Raw genomic sequence first — 25,604 nt, forward strand, 5'->3', positions numbered from 1 at the left:
GGAGGTTCCGCGCAGGACCGGACGTGACGCAAGAGAAGCGCACCCGGGGCCGGTGAGTCGGGTGATCTTGGTTCCCGCGTGGGTGGCCGAGGCCGTCGAGGCCGGCGCGATTCGTGCGGGCTGTGGCTGTCATAGAGGTGCTGCAGCGGAGATGGGGGCGGAAAACTGGCTCCCCGCGCGGGAGCGCAGGGCACCTGTGGGGCAGCGGCCCTGCCTCGGGCTTACCCGTGCCACCGGGGCTCTTCGTTGTCCTGGAAGAGGCCTGAAGGGGGACTGAAATGAGGTAGATGAGGGGAGAGGGTGCAGTTTGCAGGCTGTAAAAGGGGCCCTACTAATGTTACTTAACGTTAACAGTCAGTGCTGGCTCTAGGCCCGGCATTGTTCCCGGCTGCCCGGATACTCTCGCGACAGCGCAGTGGGCTGGGCACTCTCCATCCTTCAGCGGCGGAAACCGCCGAGGTTAAGTGATGAGTTGCGCAGCTGTGGCCTTGGGAGGCAGTCTGGTTTTGGAGTCGGTGCTCTTACCCACCATGCTATGCCGCCTCCCGTTGTTAATTGTGGCTTCAAGCTGCGCCGCGTCCCAGTTTCCTAATCTGTGAAGTGGTGCGTGTTCTCTTCTCGCCAGGGGCTCTTTCGGGTAGGACAGTAGATAACTCAGATTCTCTAGTGGGCGTGGCGGCCCACTAGAGCCTCACTTTGGCGCTTGCCATATTTAGAAGAGTCTGGAGAGTGGAGTAGTGTCAGGACGGGGAATCTGGAGAGTGGAAGTGGTATAAGGACCATTAGAAGACCTCTCAAGACCCCAGGCTCGAGTGGGTTTGGAGGCTCCACGTCACAAATCATATATTGAATAAGTACATCTCGTATTAACTATTTTGGCTGTAGAACTGTTGGAAAAAATTTGCTTTTGAAATCATTGGGCTATGAGTATTTCATTAAATTTACAATTGGCTGTGCTGTCTTGCTAATTATTGTGCATACTGTGAAATGCTTTTCTTCAAAAACAGAAATCTTCATTGATACTAAATGGGAGAATGGTGTTGACAGTGCTGTCTTTTGGATTGGATGTAGACGTCTGAAAGGCTTGCAGACTGTGTGGGCAAAGTGCCCTACACCGCTGCCTCTCCCACCCCTTGAGCCTGGCCTTCCTGTAACGGTTGGTTCCGGGGCAGCAGCCTTGCTGCCCATTGGTGACATGACCCACCTATGCATCCCGTGACTCTGGCTGCTGATAAAGCACTTAACTTTTGAAAAATATTTTATTGTTTTTTTGGTAAAACATTTTTTAATGGCAATATATACCACCCTAACTCCAAATTCTGCTGAGGTGGGGGAGGGGGGGAGTGTCAGTCTGTTTAGCAAGCGTTTAGTGCTGGCCTGTGTTGCTGACACTGAGATGTATAAAAGCTAGTTCCTGTTCTCTGGTAGCTTTAGCAGACTGGGGGAGACAGAGGAGCAGAAATATAACATTCTGAGAATACCAGGGCAGAGGGCAGTGAGGTGGGGAGCCACTGAAAAGGAAGGTTTGTCAAGAAAAGCTTTATTTAGGAAGTTGAGGGGGACTTGGAAAGAAGGGTAGTATTTAGAGAAATGGAGAAGAGAGGAGGGTAGTTGAAGCAAGGGTGGGGCTGGGGAGGAGGGAATGAACACTTGTGTGTTATGTACCAGGTTTGTGCTAGGTGACTTACACATGTTAATCCATTTGCTCCTCTGATGGCCTGTGAGGTTATGGTGTCTCCCTTTTGTAGATGAGAAAACAAGCTCAGAGAGATTAAATGACTTAGCTAAGATTCCACCTGCTAGTAAGTGGCAGAGCCAGTATTTGAACCCGTGTATTTGTGACTACAGCACTTTTGCCTGTATGCTTTGCTGCCTCAAAGGTCCGGGCCTAAGGTGTACAGGTGTACCACTGTCTGTGTTTTGACTCCAGATACTCAGTTTTACCTGATTCCTGTATGTTGTCATCTTGTGTACGCCTGGTCCCCACGGCAGTTCGGCTGGTCGGTTCCCTGGTCTGCAGTTCTTCCCGTTCCTTCATGGATTTGAAGGCTCTCCTTTCCTCCTTGAATGACTTTGCATCCCTATCGTTTGCTGAGAGTTGGGACAATGTTGGATTACTGGTGGAACCAAGCCCACCACACACTGTAAACACACTCCTCCTGACCAATGACTTGACCGAGGAAGTGATGGAGGAGGCGCTGCAGAAGAAGGCAGATCTCATTCTCTCTTACCACCCACCTATCTTCAGACCCCTGAAGCACGTGACCTGGAAAACCTGGAAGGAGCGCCTGGTGATCCGGGCTCTGGAGAACAGAGTCGGGATTTACTCTCCTCACACAGCCTATGATGCTGCACCCCAGGGAGTCAACACCTGGTTGGCTAAAGGGCTTGGTGAGAAGCCTCTTGTTCTTTCATGTTTAATATTTTTCCTACAGGGCCGGCCCGGTGGCGCAAGCAGTTAAGTGCACGCGCTCCGCTGTGGCGGCCCGGGGTTCACAGGTTTGGATCTTGGGTGCGCACCAACACACTGCTTGTTAAACCATGCTGTGGCAGCGTCCCATATAAAGTAGAGGAAGATGGCCACAGATGTTAGCTCAGGGCTAATCTTCCTCAAGAAAAAAGGGGAGGATTGGCATCAGATGTTAGCTAGGGCTAGTCCTCCTCACAAAAAAAAAAAAAAATTTTTCCCTACAAATACTTTAAAATTTTAGAATGTCTTTCCTATAGAGTTTGAACTGCTTTAGGGGTGGGGACCATTATTCTATTTTTATATATTTAAGAATAATGTTGCTGAAATCTGGCGATTAAATTGCATTTGAAAAATGAGATTTTTATCCTTAATGAATAAGGAGAGTGTGGGAAATCCTCATTCTGGACTGAGCTTCGTGGGTCCTCACTCATGTGGCACAGTGCCTAGCACCCAGGCACTCCAGAAATGCTTGTTCAATTGAGTTGAAAGCTCAGACCCCTTCAGAATATGCTTCATAATGTCAGTCAAGTAGACATCAGAGTTTATTGAATGCTTACTTATGCGCAGCACAATGAGGGAATTCAGCATATGTCTTTTAGCTTTATTTTTAGTATGTCTTTTTAGTTTACTCATTTTGGGTTGAAGCTTTTATGATGATATAATCTGGATTAATGTGGTCAGGTAGTTTATGAGCATTTGTAACTTGAATCATGGTTTACATGAGTAAATTTAGTAAGCAGTCACAATTCTGTATATCATCTAAAAATTCATGAGTTAGTCTTGTCCAAGTATTTTTTTTTATTTATTTTTTTTGTTTAAATAATTTTATTTATTTCTTTCTTTTTCCCCAAAGCCCCAGTAGATCGTTGTATGTCATAGTTGCACATCCTTCTAGTTGCTGTATGTGGGACGCGGCCTCAGCATGGCCGGAGAAGCGGTGTGTCAGTGCACGCCTGGGATCCGAACCCAGGCCGCCAGTAGCGGAGCGCGTGCACTTAACCGCTAAGCCATGGGGCCGGCCCTGTCCAAGTATTTTGATGTTGAAGAGTCTTCTGGAAAATAATTCTGAAAATAAATTTGATTTTGTATGTCCATACTACATCCCTAGATGAAGGGGCTCTGTTGGGTGTATATGTAAGGGATATATATATGTGTGTATGTTATATAAGCATCTGAGAACGAATCTTTAAAACAATATTCATTAAATTTTGACCATAATAGTTTATGTTTTAATTAAAAAAACACAAAAACTCCATTTCCTCACAATTTTTTTTCTAGGAACTTGCACCTCCAGGCCCATACATCCTTCCAAAGCTCCCAGCTGCCCTGCGGAGGGAACACACAGAGTAGAATTCAGTGTTAGCCACACCCAAGACCTGGACAAAGTCATTTCTGCAGTGAAAGGAATTGCAGGTGTTTCTGTCACTTCTTTTTCTGCTAGGTACAATATATTTTTCTCTTTTTTGCGTGTATTTATTTGTAAGGATCATCTTTAGAAATTCTATGACCCTGATATTTAGGTTTGAAACATTGTTTTCCCGGGGTGAGTTTACAAAGCAGCGTGCCTCACATTTGCATGTGGGTCCTCAAGAAGGAGAACTGTGGGATCTTTTCACAACAATAAAAATGATAAGTAACACTACTGACTGTTTTCCCTGCGAGAGGGACTACACTACTCGTTTTACATGCATTGTTACCGATCCTCCTGGTGATGTCGACAGCGAGTCGTTTGTACTTTAGGGCCTATAGGTAGACCCTAGTGATACACTGAGAACGGAGGTTTCTTCTGATCAGTTCCCAGCACATCAGGGATTCCCAAGCACTTTAAAGGAAAAATGCATTCAAGTGCCCCTTAGGAGGTCAATCACTTAGTTATTTAGGGCAGAGATACCAAAATGTTGCCTCATAGGAGAATTTCTTTTATGCTGATTTCTCCTAATACTTATTGAAGCATCATAAAAGATAAGTTATGCAAAGCTAGGACTTAATAATTGTTTAAAAAACAAAGATAAATATAATGACTTTTTAATAAAATGGAAATCTATCAGGCTACACCAAAGAGTGACTCTGATGAGTGGTTTTTAAGTATAGATTATAGACACCTTACAGTAAGGTAATTTCAAGAATCTCAAGAAAAATTATTTATAGTATTTTGCATAGATTCCAGTCATGTATGTCTTTTTCCCTACGAAATACTGTGTAAATACTGAAATTAAAAGAAAATTATACAAATAAAGCATGAAAAATTCAGACAGTACAAAAGTCCTCCTTGTCCCCTCTGCTCAATCCCAGTATCTTCAACTCAAGTCATCTTCTTTGTTTTCAGAGAAGTGGGTGTCTTTCCAAACACGTATTGGGACATGAAGAAACGCGTAGTTTTGTTTTATTCATTGTTTTCTTAATTCAATGGTATGCTGTGTTTGCCTTTTTTAACTTAACAAGGTGTGTCAGGGATCTTACAGAGTATAGGTATATAAGATCTTTTTCTTTTTACCTGCTGTGTAGTGTTTCTTGTTATGGATGTGCTGTAGTTTCTTTAAGTGTTCCTCTTCCTCACTTATGGACCTTTTTTTAACTGATGCACATTTAGTTTGGTTCCAGTTTTTCCAGATAATATCTGGGTTTTGCCATTAGATTGGGGTCCAGGCATTGTTTTCCCTTTTTCTTTTCAAATCCCGTGCAGATGATTGCAGTGTTGACATCTACACTTCCAAATTATCATGTAAGGTGTCTTTTAGTTCTAGAATTCTACAGTTATATTTAGAGTTTATAGTTAAATACAAAACTTTCTTGATGCCAGTCTTTGGAGAGGCTCCAGGGCATTGCTTCTCAGAGGGTGATTCAGGGACCCTCTGCATCGTTGTTAATGGGGTGCTTATGAAAAACGCAGATTTTTGGCTTCATCCTAGATCTATGTAATTAGAATGGGGTTTGCCTGACAGTCTGTCAAGGAGATTCTTGTATTCAATCATGTTTGAAAATTAACTTCTCTAGGGTTTTAAGAAAATTCAGTTTGTCCCAGCCCCATTCATAGATGTTCTGTTTCACTGGATCTGTAGAAGAGTCCAGTAGCTGTCATTTTAAGAAGCTAGTAGGAGATTTCTTTTGCACAACCGGATTAAGAACAGATCTAGAACAGTGGTTTCAAAGAGAGGTCCCTGGACCAGCAACATGAGTATCACCTGGAACTTGTTGGAAAGGTAAATTCTCAGACCCCACTGATATCTGAATCAGAAACTGGGGGCGGAGCCCAGCAGTCTGTCTTAATAAGCCCATGAGGTGATTTTGATGCATGCTACAGTTTGAGAAACTATTTTAGAAAATAAATTGGTTTAGGGTTAAATCCTAAAATCCATATAAATCTAATCTGTTATAGGAGGTTGTGAACTGTGGAATATTAAAAATACATTTTGTTTATATTTATCCTAAACCAACAAGTGACTTTTTTGCTAGGACTGATGATGAAGAACAGACGCGGATCAGTCTGAATTGTAGTCAGCAGGCTTTGATGCAGGTGGTGGCCTTTCTTTCCCAGAACAGACAGCTTTATCAGAAGACTGAGATTCTGTCACTGGAGAAGGTAATAAAATTATTTTATATTGTGCATTTTTTTTCCTTTTTTTGTGAGGAAGATCAGCCCTGAGCTAACATCCGTGCTAATCCTCCTCTTTTTGCTGAGGAAGACCAGCTCTGAGCTAACATCTATTGCCAATCCTCCTCCCTTTTTTTTTTTGCCCCCAAAGCCCCAGTAGATAGTTGTATGTCATAGCTGTACATCCTTCTAGTTGCTGCATGTGGGACTTGGCCTCAGCATGGCTGGAGAAGCGGTGCGTCGGTGTGCACCCGGGATCTGAACCTGGGCTGCCAGTAGCGGAGCGCACGTACTTAACCGCTAAGGCACAGGGCTGGCCCCATATTTTGCATTTTGTTTGGCAAATTCATTTGTAAATTGTTAGATCAGCAGTCTGTTGACTGTTACTTAAAGAAGCACCAAGTGGTGATGAGGACATAATATACCTTGAAAAGTATATTGAGAAAAGGAGTATTCCAGGAATAGAAAAATGTACTTGTCTGTAGTCCATTGCTATAGCTATTGCTATAGCAATAGCAAGAAACCACAGACTGGGTAGCTTATAAACAACAGAAATTTGTTTCTCACAGTTTGGGTGCTGGGAAGTCCAAGAGGCACTGCCAGATTCAGAGTGGTGTCTGTTTAGAGCCTACTTTCTGGTTCCTGGACAGTGCCTTCTGTCTGTGTTCTCCTGTGGTGGAAGGACTAGGGGCTCTGGAGCCTCGTTATAAAGCACTAATCCCATTCTTGTGGGTTCCTCCCTTGTGACTTAAGCACCCCCCAAAGCCTCCACCTCCTAATCCCATCACCCTTTGAGGGTTAGGATTTCAACAAATGAATTAGGGGGGACACAAACATTCAGACCATAGCAGTATTTCTTCAGAGTTAGAGACGCGTGTTTAGGGTTTACAGGTTCAGTCTCTTATTTTATGCTCTCAACTTCACAGCCATTCGTATGATGGTCCTTTTACTTTCTGGCTCAGAATGCTTTTTTTTTTAATAAATCAGTGGATATTAATGTAACAGTGAAGAAAAAGTACGCTGTAATTTCAGGATTAATTTTCTAATTTCAGAGACAGTTTTCTACCTTCTGTTTCTCTTCAGCCTCTGCTTCTGCATACTGGAATGGGACGATTATGCACACTGGATGAATCTGTCTCCTTGGCAACCATGATTGAGCGAATCAAAAGGCACCTAAAACTATCTCATGTTCGCCTTGCTCTTGGGGTGGGGAGGACCTTAGGTAAATATGTGTCCTTTCTTTGTCTGGTATACCTACTCCTAATGTTGGGCAAAAGTTGACACCCTTGGTTGTATTAGTATAAGTGATGGAAAACGTGTTAGCAGCTCACGGGAGAGGGCTGGTTTACCTTATGTGTCAGGGTGGGAGAGGTTATGCCGTGCTCTACGTCTCATTGGCTTAAAGAAGATTTATTTCTCAGTCACACTCTCAAGTCAGCAGGGGAAGGCTGCTCATTGTAGATTGGTCGCTGTTGCAGAGGAAACGTTTTGAAGGGTTTTAAAACATCAGTTACACATTCTCGCCTGGAAATGATATATATTACTTCTGTTGAACTTATTGTTCAGAATTAGTCACATTGCCCAACATGACCCAGGGAGGGCATGAAATGTGGTCCTGCCGTGTGCCAGGAAGGGAGCTGAAATTATGATGGCTCCAATCACAGCGTGAATCTTGCATTTTGCAGTAGTGGTGATATTTTACAGTGAGGTGCTACTGAGTGAAGGATGCACTGCAGTTTGTGAGTCTTGGAGCCACTGTCTTGTCTTCTGGCTTTCCCCGTACTTTCAGGAACAAAGGGAATAAAGAGGACATTAGCTGGACCCCTGTAGTGAGCCCAGCACTGTACTGAATGTCCTAAGTATGTGAGTTCCCCAGTGCAGAGGCAGGGAGTGGAACGCAGTTGTCGAGTGTGGATTCTAAAGGCCATGGGTCCCAATTTGTCTGTCCCATTTGCTGCATGACTTTGACAGCTTATTGAACCCCTCTGTGTCCTGGTAGCCTCATCTGTGAAAACTGCAGTAATAAAACCTGACTCATTGAGGTGGTGGTGTGATCCACGTGACAGGGCCCAGTGACTGGCACACACTACAGACAGTAAGCGCTCGCCATTGTTAGCTCTGTGGTAGGTGTTATTGTTCCCATTGTATAGGTGACGAAATGGAGCCCCAGAGAGATACGTAACTTATCCAGAAGTCCACAGTTGGATCAAACACCTCGTGGGAGTTAGTTTCCAAAGAAAATGGATGGCAGAGATAAGATGTGACTTCTGATCCAACTCCACAGCCCCTCTTTTGAAATGCCACAAATGGAGTGACCACTAATGAAGTGTCAATTCTAGAAACCAAGTGCAAAGTACTTGTTGGATTTTGGCCTGAAAGTTTCTGTTCTTTCACTCCTCAGAGGATGCTCTTTTAGGATAAATACGCTATTGACAGATGTGTGTCAGATCCATTCGTAGCATTCCTCTGACTAGCCCTTCTCATTCCTCAGCCTCCTTACCTGAGAACAGAGATAGTACCTGACCACCTCTCCCCGTCGCCTGGAGCCCTGGGCACGGTTACTTCACCTGGCAGCGTGGCGGTCAAGTCTTGAGCTATGCAGTTAGCACTCTTCAGTGGTGCCTTCTGTGGGCTCATGCAGCCATGTACATCTGAAGGAGTAATAACCTTGCCTTGGGTTAGCTATGCAATATCAAGGAATAATCTGCCTATATGGAGACACGTTTTGTTATCTTTTAAAATTCAGTAAGCAAAATTCATACACTGGTGATGAAACCAGCAGTGAAACCTGCATTGCATTTAGGATTCTTGGTTCAAATTATAATATTAAAATGAAGGAGAATTGTAAAGTGTTGGTCTCTTGTTTCCTTTGTCTTGAAGAGTCCCAGGTCAAGGTCGTGGCCCTGTGTGCTGGTTCTGGGAGCAGTGTTCTGCAGGGCGTGGAGGCTGACCTTTACCTCACAGGTAGGACAGCCTCTGGATCTCTTTTCTACCCGTTTTTTGTGTATCCTTTCTCAACTTTGGTTTATTTTTTGCAAGTTAAAAAATAGCAGATTTTAAGACAGTACCTGGCATACAGATGGACCTAATAAATGTTTTTTGAACTGAACTAAACAGGAACTACACCAAAATTGGGGACAAACCATATTCTTTGTGGAGGGAAAAAATCATTTAACAATTTATTATTTGATTATCTAAAAAACTGACTGATGTTCAGCATTTATTTAACCTTTCTTCTTCTTAAACATAATTTCTCTCAGATTTCCTATGTCAGTTGGGGGACACTCTCTACCTTGTCACCTTAGCTGGATGGTTACTCTTACTCAGCCCTAAAGTTCATCAGTTCCTATCAATTCTAGCTCCAAAATCTTTCTAGAACCTTCCCCTTTATGTCTATCCTGGCATCATCTCCTACCTGAAGTACTTCATCAAGCCTCTAATCTTAATGTTCCACACACTCCCCCAAAACTAACCTTCACAAGTACAAATTGGATGGTGTATAATATTTTCCTAGCTAAAAAACCTTCAAGTGAGTTCCTTATCTGTCCTGGAGAAGCCTGAACGTTTCACCCTCTTTCATGCAGTCTCTGCTTGTGCTGATTCCTCTGGCTAGAACTTTCCTTGTCCCTTTCTTTGTACTTCTAGTGATAAGCTCAAAGATACCTCCACTGAGAGGCGTTTTCTGACGCTGTCCGGCTCCTGGCCGATGGACACGCCTTCCTCTCCATCCCTGTCACGTTGTCCATAACCTCCAGGGTGCATTTCTATTGGACAGGAAGTTTTTGGCCCCAGGCTTTACACTGGGTCCTTGAGGACAATACCTGATAGGTAACACAGCCCATCATTCCTACAGTGGATTTGGAGACACTGTACACTCGCTACCAGCTGCACTTCCCCCTCTGCTCCTCCTCGGGGTTAGGAGAGGGACGTAAAGGTTACTGTTCCCACTTCTAGGACCAGACTCTGGGGTCTTAATCATCTGGCCTTCCCTTGGCTACTTCTGTGCCTCTCTAGCCTCCCACACCCATGCCTCGTTGTCTAGCACACACTCTTAGAAGGGCTGCTGCACTTGAAACATTGTCACATCCAGAAGGATCTGTGCAGCATCTGAGCAAGCCTGATGTCATTGCTCTGAACCAACTGAAAAGGTACGCGACCATTACCTGTTTGTTTTCTGTCATTCTGAAGATGTAAGACTTTATAAGCCCTCAAACTTGTACCAGATTGAAATAAACTTTCAATGTATAGGAAATTTGAGGGAATATCTGAAAGCATGGTGTGTGAGACTATTTTAAAACTAATTGTAACATTTTCCTTTGAAGGCATTTCAGACCTATAGAAAAGTTGCAAGAATAGTACAGTGAACTCCTATATGCCCTTCACCTGGATTGCTAATGGTTATTTGCCACATTCGTGTATTCTCTCTCTCTGTTCATATTATCTTTGTATGTATATAAATATATATTTATATATTTATGTGTTATCCCCCAAAACCATTTTGTAATAAATTGCAGGCATGATGACCTTTTACCCCTAAATACGTCAGCATGTATCGCTTAAGAACAAGGACATTCTCTTATATGACCATGGAACAGTGATCAAATTCAGGAATTTAATATTGTTAAAACACTTATTTAAATATACAGTCTGTATTCAAATTTTGCTGATTGGTCAACATTTGTAGCATTTCTTTTTCTGATCGTTATCCAATCCTGATCACACCTGCATTTGGAATAGTTCCTCAGCTTTGCCTTCAGAGCACTGACGTCTTTGAAGAGTATAGGCCATTTGCTTTGTGGGATATCTCTCAGTTTGAAGTGTCTGATTGTTTCCTCATAAATAATGAGTTTTTTAAAACTAGTTTTTTTTTATTACAAAGCAATGTGTGTGTAAGTTAGATTCACACAGTTCCAAAATGTTAAAATGTCCTTCTAATCTGGTTACTTGGGGAAATAGAAAATATCTTTTTATCTGGCTAACTTGAGATGTTTCTGATCTGTGAGGCATCAGTTTGAATATAACTTCAGGGATGGGAAGCACCACCAGCCAAAAGACCAAACACAGGCCTCTGCTGTATTCACCACCCTTTCTTGGAGCTTGGCATGGCGTTAGGTTATTAAGGATGATGTCTTAGAAAAATCAGCAGACGGGGAGCTTGCTCCTTACAGATATAAATTCTCTCTCATTTGCTCTTTCTTTCCACAGCCGCCATCCTGAGCAAGGCTTTTCTTCCTGTCACCCTCCGCTGTTACGGCAGGGTCTCCATGGGTTTCGCCACTTTGGTGCCTTCTCCAGCGAGGGCGTGGCTTGCTTTCCTGGAGGATGGCCTCCAACCCGGTCACCTGAAGCGTTGTCTTCTCCTTTTACTTTACCTTTATTGTTATAGATTAAGACGCTTTAAAAAGTGATTGAATAAAAACTGTTACTTATGATGAAATGACGCATATTTCAGGGGGGGAACCTGAAAATTTCTGGGGGAAAAAACCCTTTTTTCCCCTAAGAACATTTTTTCCCTTATTTTTTATGCCTTTATGTCTCTAAATATATTTCAAAATTATGCTTTTTTATGAATAAGCCAAATTGTGCACAATATGTTTTTGCTTTGAAATTAGAAGTCATCAGATTTAAAAAATTCAAAACATTTGAGTTTTCCTAAAATCTTTTCACAAAAGATGAGATCCTCTTCCACCAGTAACTTCAGAATGTCTAGGAATTTTGCCTGTCAAAGGAAAATACCTTGTTTTTAATTTAGAAATAATCTTAAGCTCATTTCGTCCTTATGAATTACAATAGGATTGATGCTGAAAATTTTGGCACTCACAAAGCATAAAGGAGTCTTCTGGGAAGTATACCTAGGATTTTCTCGATGTATTTGTTATTTAATACTTATATAAGAAAGAAACTTCCTGAAAGCCCCATTTTACTTAGCAGTGGTCATTTTATTGTGGAAACATTTCAAATGGGTGTTCTTACAGGTCTGGATCTTCCAGCACTATTGATATCGGATATGCAGGTTTGGATACGTCTTGGGTCTGCCAGGGAGAAAAATTTTCAGTGGGATGGTCTCTGTCTCTTTTTAACTTGGAGGATATGTAAGAAACCTGTACATAACTTTCTAGATTTGTATGTAAAGTTCTGCTGTGTTACATTTGCTTCATACAGAATGCAGACGTGGTATTTCTGCTGTTACGGTTCAGCATTCCACAGACTCCGTGTCTGATATTGAAGTATTTGCTCTCTCCTTTGTTGGCAGGTGAGATGTCCCATCATGATATTCTGGATGCTGCTTCCCAGGGAATAAGTGTCATCCTCTGTGAACACAGCAACACTGAACGAGGCTTTCTTTCTGATCTTCGAGACATGCTGGGTGCTCACTTGGAGAATAAGATTAATATTATCCTGTCAGAAACAGACAGGGACCCTCTGTGTGTGGTATGATGCATGCAGGAACAACAGGATGACACAGTCCACAAATTGATTGGCCCCCAGTGCACATGTAGAACATGAATCAGTGGAGTTGGTATCCTTCTGGAAGAACGTCTTAGAATGTACTTTATCATTTCTGGTCTGTTAATCTGCTTCACCAAATGTTTTATAGCTCATGAGGTAAAAACTGTAATGTAACTACCATTAAAGAACAAATATTCATTATAAAGAACTAAAAAGTATATTAAGTAATATATAAAGTGTACATTCATTATAAACTCTTAAGCAAGATCAACGAAAATCTGTTTACTTAACACCCTTGTAACTTTCTCCTTAGCTTTTTTTTTTTGTTTTATAATTTTATTTATTTATTTTTCCCCCAAAGCCCCAGTAGATAGTTGTATGTCATAGCTGCACATCCTTCCAGTTGCTGTATGTGGGATGCGGCCTCAGCATGGCCGGAGAAGCGGTGCGTCAGTGCGCGCCTGGGATCCGAACCCGGGCCGCCAGCAGCGGAAATCACGCACTAAACTGCTAAGCCACGGGGCCAGCCCTCCTTAGCTTAATTATAGATGGGATGTGTCATTCTATATCTTTCTGCCCTTGGTTAGTTTAAAAACCTACTTTAAAAACTTGGGATTGGGGCCATCCAGGTTGGCCTAGTGGTTAAGTTCGGCATGCTCCACTTTGGCGGCCCAGGTTCAGTTCCCGGGTGCAGACCTACACCACTCGTCTGTCAGTGGCCATGCTGTGTTGGTGGCTGACATACAAAAAGAGGAAGATTGGCAGTGATATTAGCTCAGGACAAATCTTCCTTGGCAAAAAATAAATAAAAACTTGGGATTGGAACACCTGTAGGGGGTGATGAGGTCTGTCTGTATGTCTCCGGATCCTAGATCACTGTTGGTAGATCACTAATTTCCCACCTAAATTTCAGAATTCGGATGAGACTTATCAGGATGTTTTCTTTTTTTTAATATACATTATCATTATTCCTATAACTATTGTTTTATTGCTTTTTAGGTAACTCTTCTATAATCATATTAGTAATATATAAAGATGGTTAGCTTTCAAAATAATACTAGTGATTACTCACACAGTATTAATTTTGTGCCAGGCACCCTACGAGGTGCTTTATGAACACTTGGAATCCTTTATAAACAAGCATATAGGTATTCCCGTTTTATAGACAGGAAACGGAAACAGAGGTTAAGTGGTTTGCCCAAGGCCACACAGCTAGGAAGTGCTGGCGCTAGGACGTGGCCTGAGGCACTCTGCTCTAGAGCCCCTGCTTACCTACTTCTTAACCAAGTACACTGACGGAAGACTGATGGAAGAGGTATGGAAGAAATCCTCAAGGAAGAGGAACCATTTTAACTGTGATTTTCTCTGGGTGGTATGATGGGAGGTTTTTCTTTTTAATACTTTCATACATATTTCCAGTTCCTTTTCTGAGCTTTTTACTTTGGTAATGATAAAAGCAAATCTTTTAAAATGCTGTCTAATATGAGAAAGCATAGAATTTTACATTTCTTTTGTAAGACCCTTTTTCTACCAATCTTATCTCCTGGAGGATTTGGGATCCTAAGTTATAAATTATTCTTGGTGGTTCACTGGTAATATTGATTCCCTACAGAAATAACCAATAGGACTGAACCTTATGAAATGTCCCCAATTAGAGGGCTGGAGGGGGAGCCAAGGAAGGAGGTGGGAGGAGAATCAGCCAAGTGTCCCAAGGCAAGAGGAAGGCTCCGATGCGGGGGTCAGCGATGTCCAGTAGAGAGAGTGTGAGAGCAGACAGCTTTGAGAGAGTCTTAACCGTCTGCTTCAGTCGTTCATCATTTGCTTTCCATACATGGGGCCCCGAGGGATGTGAGAATACACGTGAGGAGAATACAACAGAAATTTGGATGATAATTAGAATAAACTCTTAAGTAACTATGCTAAGGACAGGCGTAGGGTTTGTAGGGAAGGTTTTCTGGTAAAAGGGAGTGGAACTCAGCCAAGAGGGACAGCTTGAACAAATGCATTAAGTAGAGAAACAGCACAATACAGTGAAAAAGCCCAAGTAATTAATTCATTATTGTCAGGGTGGAAAGCAGGAAGGAAGAAGAAAGGTGTGGTCAGGGATGATGCTGAAGAAATAGCCTGGTGCCAGTGACTCTGAAACCTTTTTTTTATAGCGCACTTAAGGTATGATGTGATTTAACAGTGGCTCGTAATGGCAGTAAGGATCTCATGGAATTGAAGGTTGTGGATGAATTCCTTTGGCTAGAGTTCCAGAAGGGGCTAATGATTGGATCAAAGGATTTGTTTATAATTGGACATACTTATTGCCAAATAGTTTTTTTTTTAAAGAATGATTATTTTTGTAATTTTTCAAGTTTCTTTACGGGCATGCCAGCATTTCTAAATAACTAAAAATACTGCCAAATATATATCCTTTGTAGTTTTTTAAAAATAAAGTATCACTGAAGATTCTTCTTTACTTTCACTTGACAAGTTTTCTGAACTGTTAACTTTCTTTAAGGTGTTGATTGCTTAGTTGTACATAGCATTGCTTTTCAGACTTGAATGTGCACAAGAACATCTGGAGATTTAGCTAAAATGCAGATTGATTCAGATGCTCGAGTAGGGCCTAAGCATTTCTAAGTTCCCAAGAGATGCTGATGCTGCCATTTTGAGGGTACGTTTTGGGTAGCAAAAGTAGACATGGTGGTCTGAATACTTGGGATATAGGGCCAGGGTGATATATGCCAAAAGAGTTAATGAAAATTTGCTAATGAGCTTTGTTATACTCACATTTAAAGTTATATTTTCCGTAGCACCCGTTATTTCAAATTGACTTTATTCAGCACATTAAGGATACTGTAACATTTAATGCTATTAAATAGCATAAGTGTTATGAATAGATATTTCACAGTTCATCTTCATATCCTCAGAACTCTGGCGCAGAGCCTTCTATGTAGTAAGTGCTCAACAAACATGAATTAAAATGGTTTAACAGCAATTTGAAATATCAAAATGTCAGAGACTCTCCTAAGGGAGAAATCAAGTAATTACAAAAAGCCTGAGAACAAAGCCATTTATGTAACAATTTATTCATCCCTCAGCTTTTAGGAGCCACATAGTCTGTGATAAGGCAGACCCTTGTGCCTCACGTAATCTCTGATGGCCTCTCAGGACTCAGCTGGAAGAGTCGTCTCACCTAGAATGTAGGAAAATACACTCAACAGTGCTACTGGCTCCACACTTGAATTAGCTGGAGGGAAAAAAGACTTGTCAAGTTTCGTAATTATTTTTAAAAAGTTAAGCAAAATCTGTTAACCATCCCCCAAACTCAGTGATCTTTTATAAGAATGAAGTGTTCATATATTAAAGTGACAACTGCAATGCTAAGAAAGGCCACTTTCTGGAGTATCACAAGAACGGACTGAGCCCTCCCTGCCGAGGGAATTCAGCATTATGTCAAGTTTGCAGAGTGTAAATGTCTGTTCTGTGTCCCCTGTGCCTCTTTTTGGCCTATTTATTTATTTAGCCATTTTATTAAAAGAGCAGCCAGAAAAACCCGGCAAGGTTTCAGGTTGGTTCCATCTTGCCAGAGGGAGGAACAGCAGAAGTTGGCACCTCAGCAGTCAGACTCTAACTGATGGAGCTTAAGGAACTTTGATGCTGACACAGGCTAATGAAGAGCATATGGCAATTCTGCCAAGGTCTTCATCAGATCTGTAAGATGCACTCATAAAATCTTTGAAGCACTTCAAGATATTTTTAGTAAAAAACCAGTACTACAAGTTTAAAAAAGTGGTTTTATCCAAATTGGCTTTTTATTTAGTAGTAGACTACTGACACATACTGCCTGCAAATAGTATAGACACAAAAATTAAAAAATAAACCAGTAGATATTGAAGGGCAAATGCAAAGTTTGCACATTAGGTCATTAAAGATTTTGTATACTTTTTCATACTGTAAGTTATTATAAACTAGATATATTAAGCAAAAAAAGCAAGGTGCAAACCAGCAAGTATCATATGCTACCATTTGTTTTTTTAAAAGGAGAGAGAGGGACAAATACCCCTACCTGTGCATAGAATACCTGTGGAAGAACACGACACTGCTGTCATGGGGTGCCTAAGGGACTTGATCAGGGAATAGGAGTGAAACTCATTCACTGGATATCCTTTGGTACAATTAAAATTTTTTAGAATCATATTCATGTACAATTTGTTTAAATATTTTGATTAGTAATTAAGACTAAACCTTTAATATATGGATTTAGCAAAATTCATTATATGCCACAAAGAAATGATTTTAAAAATTCTGAGCATTTTGGGAAATATTTTCATGAAAGGGCTTTACAAGATAAGAAATGAGTGAAAAATGCTGATGCAATACATACTTTATTACAGTGATGTTTAAACAAAGAATTTCACTTCCAAGTATGAAATAATTCAGGGAGTATGTGAAGACTATAACCTGACTACAGTGGCCAAGGCTAGCCTTTTTTCCCTAAGACAAAAGCTCCTGTAAATATTTAGGAGGCTTGAAACTGTCACTTTAAGAAAAAAATTGAAATGTCTTACAGTGAGTTTTAGGTCTACTTGATAGAGAAATCAAGATTAATTTAAAGCCAGTCATTAATATGCTACTCACCTGCATGTTATTCAAGAAAAGAAAAATGTTGATATACAAGAAAAATTAGATTTTTATTTTCTCTTGTCTTAAAAACAGTGACTAAAATGTAATTCAGGATTGTATTTCTCTAGCTTGGCTTCTCACTTGTATCTGAAGGTAATGGCACAGTCAGGAACTGTTCCGAATACCATGGTCTGTGATTGTTTGTATGCTTTCTAGGGTGGGTACACACCCTGTACACTCATTATGCTTTTCCCACCATCCCAACTGAATAGTGTCAGGCCCCCTCTCCCGGCCCCAGTATGTAGCCTAAATCCAAAAGGAGAAAGCTGGGTTACCTACTTCTTCCCAGACTTCTACCTTTTGTTAAAACATTTCAGAAACGGCAAGAGATGGTCTGCCTTCTCCATTACACTCATCAGTCCTGACACCCACAACAGCAAATAAAGCAGGTTTACGTGATGCCCATGTCTTTGTACTTCCACACTCTGGAACAAGCACATTTGCAAACAATCAGCTCCAGGAGTGTTAAAAGGCCCTCAAAAAATTAGGAATAATATCATCTCTAGTATAAAAGAATTCAAAAACATCCAGTTCCAAATAGTCCCTGAGCACACTGTTCATTCCAGCAAGACGTCTCCAGAGAGATAACGAATGAAAGGCACAATTTCTCCAACTTGAGGACCATGCATAGTACTAGCGATAATACACCAGCCAGGCTAACCAAGGTTCTAACTGGTGACACTCCCCCTCCCAATTTTAAATCATGTACACTGGAAAAAGAGTAACGCCGTATGTAAACACAACACTTCAGACTAGAGGAGTGGCAGCTGGAGTACGTCAACCCCTCACAGAAGACTCAAGAGGAAGGACGGCTTCAAGACTCCTCTTCTTCCTTCTCCAGGAAATCAGTCAATGTTCCACTGTCAACAGGAATTAATAAATATTCCACTCCATCAGTTCCCTAAAAGATGTAAGGAGACACTGGATGTTAGTCATCCCTAAGAAATATACTTGAATCCTATTGTAGGTTAAACAAAAAATGGATTTCATTTCCTTAATACTTTATATAAATAAAGAAGTATAAAAATTAAGGCGAAAGGGCACACAGGCGGATATATCTACTTAAATGCAGAGTTTAGTTAAACCACAGTGGGAGAGAAGACTAGAGGGTGAGTAGGTGGATATTTTTTTTCTTCACTCGCCTGCTCTTCCTAGAATCTTACAGTATTGATCTCTCTGGTTTTTTTTTTACTTTTTTTTTTTTTTAAGGAAGATTGGCCTTACGCTAACATTTGTTGCCAATCTTCCTCTTTTTCTTTTCCTTTTTCCTTTTTCTCCCCAAATCCCCAGTACATAGTCGTGTATCATAGTTGTAGAGTTGTAGCTCTTATATATGGGACGCCACCACACTGTGGCTTGATGAGCGGTGAGTAGGTCCGTGCTCAGGATCCAAACTGGCGAACCCCGGGCCACTGAAGTGGAGCACGCGCAAGTAACCGCTACACCACCGGGTGCCCGACCTCTCTGTTCTTTTATCCTCCTTTCAACTGGATCCTCCCCGTTGGCTTTTCAGTACTTTCAGGGCCCTCCCCTTTTCAAATAACCTTTACTTGACTCCTCCTTCCTCTCCAACTATCACCCAACCGCTACACCTTTCCAGAAGAGCTGTCTATAAATGGTGGTCTCCATTTCCTCACGTTTTACTCAACCCAGTCCAACCTAGCTACTGCCACCATTATCATGTCACCAAAAAGAGCTTTTGCTTAGACCACAGGAAGTCCATATTCCTAAATCCAATAGATATTTTCAGTCTTCATCTTTTTTGGCCTCTCTGCAGCACCTGACACTGCTGACCATTCTTTCCTCCTTGAAACATGCTTCTCCTGGCTTCTGTGACATCATACCCTGGTTTTCCTCTCGGCTCTCTGGCTGTTTCTTTCACCTCTGCAGCCTTATCTTCTCCTTGGCTAGTAAATGTCACATTTCTAGGCTTAGTTCCTGGCCCGCTAAGCTCATTGTATGTCCTGTCTCTTGGTAGTCCCACCAATGCCTGGTTTCAGCTACAAGCTAAATACGTAGGAATCAACACTCTTGTATCTCTAACCCAGATCTTCCCTCTGGTTTCTTGTCCCAGGAATCCAACTGCCTCGTTGACATTTCTGAGGAATCTCAAAGGAACCTCAGAGTGAGTTCACGATAAGTTCAGGAGAATGAGTCCATGCTAAGTCCAAACATACTAAGATCATGAACTCATGTGTCTCCCCAAAAATGTTGCCCTTCCAGTTTCTCATCCAGGGATCCCCCCCCATCTCTCTGGTTATGCAAGCCAGAAACAAGGGATTATTCTTCACACTTGCCTTTCCCTTGGTTTCCATATCCAATCTATCAACAATTCTTGTCAATTTGCCTAAGTATATCTTGAATCCAACCACTTTGCTCTCTTCACCCTAGCCCAAGTTACCATCATCTCACACAGACTACTAACACCTTCCTCACTGGTCCCTGTGCATCAACTTTTGACAATCCACATCCCACTCTGCCCCATTCCACTCTCCATACCAGAGTCAGAACAATTTTTTTAATGACTTGCCATTATTTTAGAATAAAGATTAAAATCCTCTCCTTGGCCTAAAAGTCATGCATGGTCTAGCCCTTACATCACTATTTTTTCAGCCTCATCTTACGCCATGCTGCCTTCTTTTTGTTCCAGGGTCTCTTTACATGCTGTTCCTGCCTGGAATACTCTTCCCGTCCCTCTCTGACTAGTTATCTCCTAGTCTTCCTTTAGATCTCAGCTCAGTGGTCTCTTCAGATATCCATAACTGGGTCAAATCTACCTATATTAATATGCTCTTTCAGAACCATGTACCTTCTGATCATAGGACTTAGCACAGTTAAAATTTTACATGTGTGTGATTATTCAACAAGTGTCCATCTCCTCCATTAGACTTTAAGCTCTATGAGAAAAGGACTTAGGTTTTTGCTTACTACTGTATCCTAACACAGTGTAATATCTGATATATAGTTAGTGCTCAATAAGTATAAATCGGATTAATGAATGGGGTGGAAGGAAGAAAGGGAGAACGGAATAGAAGTTATTTGATTCATAATACATTTCTAATGGCCTATTACTCTGGACTAGAACTTGTAAGTTTTCTGCTCTGCTCTGAAGCAGACTACTTCTACCATATCTCCTACAGAACTCAAATGGCACATTGCCTAGATGGATCCTTGTGAACCATCATGGAACCTCAGTTTCACAATCAGATCTGGGTCAAAGGCATACTTATCCCTAAGAAAATAATATACACTATTCCTGGCATACAACACTGCAACAGCAAAGTCTCACCTTCTTTGTTCTTATAAGCTTGTGGTCCCTAAATTCAGTTAACTGGGCCCGAAGTGTCAGATCGCTATTGACAAGGAATGCCTCCCGACACTGCTGGTAAAAATCTTGAAAAGAAAGTCCTGGAGAGTTCAAAAGGAGATATAAGTTCACTTAAATGAACATAAGTCAGCTTTTAAGACATGACCCCATATATGGATACCCATACCAAAGAACACAGAAAAGAATGCTCTTGCCATAGTATGTCAAAACAGTCAGTAAGTATTGATTAAAGTTTTAAGTACCTCTGGAAGAAGCAAAACTAGAGAACACTTAGTTGTTATACACTGTGGCTTATATTTTTAAAAGAGAACTGATTGGCTGAAAGTAGTCAACTGTGACCAAGTATAAAATAATCCTGTGGGCAGTTTTAAACAGCATGGATAAAGTTGACTTTTAAAGAGGGAACTAGTAAGTCATGAGAACTCAATGATTATTAAAATACTTGTTTAAATTAACACTATTTTTACTCAAGGGGAAGGAAATCTCCTAAGATGCCCATATGAAATAACGTAATTGGTAGACACATATTCACAGCTGGCATAGGAAATTTAAAGAGTAAGCTAGGTTTGTCTTTCAATTCACATTGGCAAACAGCCTGTTCAGCAGTGTCTCTGTAGGGTCTGAAGATGTGCTATGTGGCAGACATACTGATCACAGAGCAAACCTTTCATTCACTGCTGTGAAAAACTGTAGTGCTAGTATTAGTTCCAGAAAAGGAATTTATGGGGTGAAACAGAAGTCAGACAACTGAACATCCTCAAGACTGGATACCAGTGTAAGAAGGGTTCTCCTGGTTGTCCAGCTGATACTTGATTAGGAGCCTGAAAATCCCCCTAAGGACAAAAACAAAAACAGGAATTGAAACCCAAAATGTCAACATCAAAAGATAACAGCTGGTAGTAAAACACACAATAAGAGTAAAATACTTGGCCTGTATGCATTATCTTCTGTTCCTTTCTCCAAGGAACATCATATTCTGGCCTTCTTGAAAAGGAGCTTTTGAATTTCCCTTTAAGGAAAATCTACGAGTATTTTTTTTTTAAATTATAGGTTAGTCTACTATAGAAAACTTGGAATATATAATAAAATCCAAAAAGGAAAATATCAATCCCATAACCCTAAAACAACAGCCACTAACATTTGATGTGGAGACTGTATCTGTGTGTGCTGCTCTCTCAAATCTCTGTGGAAGGAGGCAGGTGGAAACACATGAATTTACGCATTTCTATATGGTTTACACCATTTAAACCTCACCTTTTCTTTTCTTTTTTTTTTTTTTTTTTTTTTTAAGATTTTATTTATTTATTTTTCCCCCAACGCCCCAGTAGATAGTTGTGTGTCATAGCTGCACATCCTTCTAGTTGCTGTATGTGGGACGCGGCCTCAGCATGGCCGGAGAAGCGGCGCGTCGGTGCGAGCCCGGGATCCGAACCCGGGCCGCCAGCAGCGGAGCGCGCTCACTTAACCACTAAGCCACGGGGCCGGCCCTCTCACCTTTTCACTTACTAATTTCTCCGTGTCTTTAAAATCTCTTCCCAAACCATTTTTAAAATGGCTGCTCATCTATCATATCATAAACTTACCATTTCCCCACTGGTTTTGATGTTTACATTACTTCCAATTTTAACTATTAAAAATAACTCCACATTAAATAAAATTGTACATAAATATTCTTTCATATTTTGAATTATTTCTGTAGGAGGGTGTACCAAGTGGAATTATGGGGTTGGATGCAGTGTTACACAAACTAAGATTCCCAGGAATCCTTGGGTGTGGCAAAAATTTTAAACCTTTGCATTTTCATTTTTATGATAATCTAGAATAATTACTGTAAGCATATTTTAGGTCGTCTGAATGACCACTTTATAATTAGGTACCGCCACTGACTCCACAGCTAAATTTTGGTTAAGATTTTTAATCAATCACATTCATTCCACGTAAAGACTAAATGATATTAAAAGTTGCAAAATGAAGAAAAATTTCAAAATAGTTTAAATTAAAAAAGAAAGTGTTGAAGACTACCACACAGACATTTAGGTACGCCAAACTAAAAAATATTTGCATTAGAACAGTCAGCAGCACATTTAATGTTCTGAGTATTTATATTGTATGGATCCCCAACTTTATATGTAACAACTTGCAATGGGCCATTAGCAGTAAGTGTAATAGTAAAATTGAATGAAGACTTTTTCTGCTCCCAGTTCCACCAAAAATATTCATTAGAGACCCATTTAACGCATATTTCAATATTAATACAATGCTAATCTTATCTTTAAGTGTACAAAAGCAACTTGATAGAGTAACACAATTCATTAAAATTAGCATTTGAGGGTTAACACGAGGGAGTCCTGTTGAGTATCAAGATACAGTTGAGTACCTTGATTGTGTGGTAGTTATGCCAAGGCTACACGTGACAAAACTGCGCAGAGCTAAGTACACACACACAAACGAGTGCACGTATCAACGGTGAGATCTGAATAAGCCCTATGGATCGTGCCAATGTCAGATTCTTGTCTTAACACTGCACTGTGGTGTGAGATGCTGGCGTGAAGGGTGGTTGGGAAAGGGGTGCTCAGGAGTTCCCTGTACATTTCTTTGTAGCCTTCTGTGAATCTGTAATTATTTCAAAACAAAAAGTTTTTAAAAAACCAGATACACGTAAAAGAAAAATAAATAAATAGAAAAGAAGTTGCTAGCAAAAAAAAAAAAGATCTATTTGAAAGTTCCTGTGTACCCCATCCTGTATCTATTCCCCTCCCTTCTCTTCCAGGGTCAGTACTCTCCTGAATTAGGTATTTTTGATACCTAATTCTGTACATTTTAAAATTTTATTCATATTGATACAAAAAATTGAACACTATATAATATTGTTTTACATGCTTTTTATGTTTACATCTACCATCCTGTCCGGTTTAGCACTTGTCCTGAACAAAATGTCCAGGTTTGGATACTAACTGATATTGTCACATGGCTAGTACCCCACACAAGTCAAACTCATGGCTGCCAATGCTGCTTCTAGATCCAGAATGCAGCTGGGCTGTGGCTTCAACTCTCACTGCTTTATGATTCTGTTCCATTGAGATGTTTACTTTTTTTTTTTTTTTTTGCTTGAGGAAGATTCGCCCGGAGCTAACATCTGTGCCAGTCTTCCTCTATTTTGTATGTGGGTTGCCACCACAGCATGGCCACCACTAAGTGGTGTAGGTCTGTGCCCAGGAACCAAACCCAGGCTGCTTAAGTGGAGTGCGCTGATCTTAACCACTAGGCCACAGGGCCGGCCCTCAAGATCATTTTTGAGCCAGGCTCTCTCTTTTTATTTTTTGTTGTTTTATATTTTATCTATTATACTGTATGACTGCAACAAAAAAGGCTGAATTAATGTATGAAAGTACTATGACATCTTGACCAGAAGTGTCCCCTCAATGCTCTTTAAAGAAAAAAAAAGTCTGTACTAGTCTCACCTTTTATTCTTTAAGAAACTTTGAATTTTCTGTCAAATTTAAAACATAAAAATATCATTTATGTTTTGATTAATTTATAGGTCTAATATATTTCTAACTTGGGAGGAATTGCCATCTTTATAATATACAGTTCACGGGCCGGCCTCGTGGCTTAGTGGTTAAGTGCGTGCGCTCCGCTGCTGGCGGCACGGGTTCGGATCCCAGGTGCGCACCAAGGCACTGCTTCTCCGGCCATGCTGAGGCCACGTCCCACAAACGGTAACTAGAAGGATGTACAGCTATGACATACAACTATCTACTGGGGCTTTGGGGGAAAAATAAATAAATAAATAAAATTATATAATATACAGTTCACTTATCCAAGAACACAATATTTCTCTTCACCTATTCAAATCTTATCTATCCTCAACAAGGTTTGTTGTTTTTTAACACTTCATCTAGCTAAAAATAGTTCTAGAATTCTATGCTTTTGGGGGGAGTTTGCTACTAAAAGCCTCTTTCAACAGGTTAATTATCATGCAATTTAATTTTTGCTGGCCTATGCTATATCCAGCTTTTTGTAGCTTTTATTAATTTAGATATGCCTCTTGGTTAGGCTGCTGAAAGGGCTTTGTTGGAAACATTACACAAAGATGTTTAAGAGCAGGAGCTTTGGAGCCAGGCAGATTTGGATCAAAATCTCTATGCCTTTTACTTTCTACCTTAGAGGGGTTATGAGGATCAAATGAGCTATTTCATGTAAAGTGCCCCATGTCTGAATCATAATGTTCAATATTAATTAAAAATAACCATCAAATATATCATGGGTATTTACATATGTCCAAACTCACCAAATTATGCACATTAAATATGTGCAGTTCTTTGTATATCAATTATACCTCAATAAAGGTATAAAAAAATAACCATCAAATTTAAGTAAAATTCATCAAAATTCTGCTTTTTCCTCCACCATGATCGCTGAGTTGTTCTTATTCAGAAATATAAAAATCTATTAAGGAAAAAAATGTTGGTCCTCCTGCTTTATTATTGGGCAATTGGGTAGACTACTATTGAGTAATCTGCCTATTGTATAACTCAGTACTGCAACATTACTACTACTATTTCTCTTAATCCTTCAAACTAAGTAGGGACTTTAGTATTGCCATTAAAACCTAGTAGCATGTATCTTAAAATGTACAGTTTTTGAAAAAATAAAACTATAGTTTTCTTCTTACCTTGCATTAGGGGTAAGGCTTCGTAAGACATGAGTTAGGGAACTAAGTGGCAGTGATCCAGACTGTTTAACCAGAAGAGAATTCTCATAGGAGGTTTCTTCAGTATAAGGACTATATGTGGTAGTTTCATACCAGAGCCAGTTATAAAGACTCTGCTTTGCATGATCCCACACTAGAGCACATGATCAAAGAAAACAAGAATTGCTAATTATTGTCACATTACTAGATTCCACTCTAGAAAGAATGAGAAAGCATTAAATAAAACATGAATCCTGAAATCTTTCATTTTTGCCATATCCCCATCCAAATCAGTACCTCACAACCTAATTTCATTCAGTCCACATCTGAATCTTTAATTGTATATTAAATACAAACTAAAATATATTAGTGCTACCAAGGCATTCTTTTAAAAAAT

The 25,604-nt window shown here is 40.5% G+C and overlaps 2 protein-coding genes across 8 annotated transcripts in view; one reads left to right on the plus strand and one right to left on the minus strand.

Annotated features, from left to right (window-relative positions):
* The first annotated feature begins 17 nt into the window (after window positions 1-17).
* NIF3L1 (NGG1 interacting factor 3 like 1) lies at window positions 18-14,968 on the plus strand. 2 transcript variants are annotated; one of them, XM_004426784.3, is made up of 7 exons: window positions 18-52; window positions 1,931-2,391; window positions 3,749-3,911; window positions 5,924-6,050; window positions 7,146-7,284; window positions 8,943-9,026; window positions 12,316-14,968. In XM_004426784.3, the coding sequence occupies exons 2-7, from the start codon at window positions 1,956-1,958 to the stop codon at window positions 12,498-12,500; spliced, it is 1,134 nt and encodes a 377-aa protein (XP_004426841.1). In that variant the 5' UTR covers window positions 18-52; window positions 1,931-1,955; the 3' UTR covers window positions 12,501-14,968. The 2 variants fall into 2 exon arrangements, with proteins under 2 accessions (XP_004426841.1, XP_087291710.1); XM_087435584.1 differs by lacking the exon at window positions 18-52 and adding an exon at window positions 63-283.
* A 1,901-nt stretch (window positions 14,969-16,869) lies between these two features.
* ORC2 (origin recognition complex subunit 2) overlaps window positions 16,870-25,604 on the minus strand; it is a 51,128-nt gene continuing 42,393 nt past the window's right edge. For all 6 annotated transcript variants that reach the window (XM_087435581.1, XM_087435583.1, XM_004426786.3 and 3 more), the window contains 4 exons: window positions 25,190-25,361; window positions 21,286-21,347; window positions 20,476-20,594; window positions 16,870-18,087 (listed from right to left, as the gene is read on the minus strand). In XM_087435581.1, coding sequence (XP_087291707.1) covers window positions 18,001-18,087; window positions 20,476-20,594; window positions 21,286-21,347; window positions 25,190-25,361 — 440 coding nt within the window. In that variant the 3' untranslated portion in view covers window positions 16,870-18,000. The remainder of the gene's footprint in view (window positions 18,088-20,475; window positions 20,595-21,285; window positions 21,348-25,189; window positions 25,362-25,604) is intronic.

Source organism: Ceratotherium simum, chromosome 9 (assembly GCF_057802395.1).
Source record: "Ceratotherium simum simum isolate JZ-2026a chromosome 9, ASM5780239v1, whole genome shotgun sequence".
NCBI classification, from domain to species: domain Eukaryota; kingdom Metazoa; phylum Chordata; class Mammalia; order Perissodactyla; family Rhinocerotidae; genus Ceratotherium; species Ceratotherium simum.